The sequence below is a fragment of the Staurois parvus genome, unplaced genomic scaffold, assembly GCF_062004578.1.
Source record: "Staurois parvus isolate SC_StPar_1 unplaced genomic scaffold, SC_StPar_1.0 ptg000267l, whole genome shotgun sequence".
In the NCBI taxonomy this organism is placed as follows: domain Eukaryota; kingdom Metazoa; phylum Chordata; class Amphibia; order Anura; family Ranidae; genus Staurois; species Staurois parvus.
The window spans coordinates 1,031,441-1,032,847 of record NW_028318063.1 but is presented as its reverse complement, the minus strand read 5'-3'; the positions used below and the strand labels follow the sequence as shown (position 1 = coordinate 1,032,847).

At 34.9% G+C, this 1,407-nt stretch overlaps 1 protein-coding gene across 1 annotated transcript; it reads left to right on the top strand.

Moving 5' to 3' along the window:
* The first annotated feature begins 201 nt into the window (after nt 1-201).
* On the top strand, nt 202-1,149 carry LOC149459238 (olfactory receptor 10A7-like). Its single transcript, XM_089681430.1, has one exon. The coding sequence runs from the start codon at nt 202-204 to the stop codon at nt 1,147-1,149; it is 948 nt and encodes a 315-aa protein (XP_089537556.1).
* The last annotated feature ends 258 nt before the right edge of the window (nt 1,150-1,407 follow it).

Genomic DNA, 1,407 nt, shown 5'->3' with positions numbered 1-1,407 from the left:
GAATTTTAATATTTATTTTAGGAGTGGGTTTATGTAATTTCAAAAAGGTTATAATACTATACAGTATATACACCTTTAATGAAATCTTATACTTTTAGTATTTAGCTAATCATGTCATTATTGGTACAATTAATAAAAAAAAAATATGACCCCATGTTGATAACTTGCGTCTGTTTTATTACAGGGTTTATCACAGAATAAATGTGTAATGAAAATCAAACCATGGTGACTGAATTTCTACTTTTGGGATATCAGAATCTTCAGAACTTTAGAATTCTCCTTTTTGTTTTCATTCTTCTAATTTATATAGTCATATTTTTTGGAAACCTTCTCATCGTTATACTGGTGTCAATTGATCATCGGCTTCAAGTTCCTATGTTTTACTTCCTCAAACATCTGGCACTTGTAGACCTCATGTTCACAACAAACATTTTACCCAACATGTTATATGTCATCTTGATGGTGGGGGGAAAAATAACCTTAGCTGGGTGTTTTTTCCAGTACTGTACACATTCTCTGTATGTTTATACCCAGTCTATGGTTCTTGCTGCTATGTCTCTTGACAGGTTCATGGCCATCTGCCTCCCTTTACGCTATTCTTCTTTCATGACCCCTAAATTGTGCTTTCATTTGGCTTTCTGGTCCTGGGCAGCTGGAGTCTTCTTAAGCCCAAGCGAATTCTATTTGATCTTTACTCTACAGTTCTGTCGGTCTAATGTTATTGATCATTTCTTCTGTGACTTAGCACCTTTCCTCAGTCTTGCTTCAGCAAACCAAGTTTTAATTGAATGGCATGATTTCTCCATTTCCTTCCTTCTTATATTTATACCATTCTTGTTTATCATTTTATCCTATATCTGTATTTTTATCACCATTCTGAAAATGTCAACCTCTGCTGGAAGGAAGAAGGCTTTCTCCACTTGTAGCTCCCATCTCATTACTGTCTGCACTCACTGTGGTATTTTGGTTACCGTGTATATTTTTACAGCAGGAGGTCCCTTTCATCCAGAAAATAAATGGAGATCTCTCTTGTATACCATCCTTACTCCTTTCATTAACCCTCTTTTATATAGCATAAGGAACCAAGAATTTAGGAAAGCAACAAGAAGTTTTATTTGTTCAGATAAAGGGAAATGTTCACTTCGGTGATAATATTATAAACAAATTAAGTAAAGTATTTTACCATGACTTGCATTTTTCATTTTCATAAGAGTAATTAATACAATAACTATGACCATACAGTCACAAACCATGGTGTGCTCCTGGTCATGTTTGGACATTTTTCAAGTACTAAAGAAATTGATCTCAATGTCAGGAGCACAAGAGAGAAAGAAGCAGGATCTAGAGCTAGAGGTATAGGCTTTGTGTAGGTCCTACATGTCCCCAAACATGGATACCAAAGTAATC

Coding starts and splice junctions, on each gene's coding strand:
- LOC149459238 (XM_089681430.1), top strand. CDS start 202: ATGTGTAATGAAAATCAAACCATGGTGACTGAATTTCTACTTTTGGGA.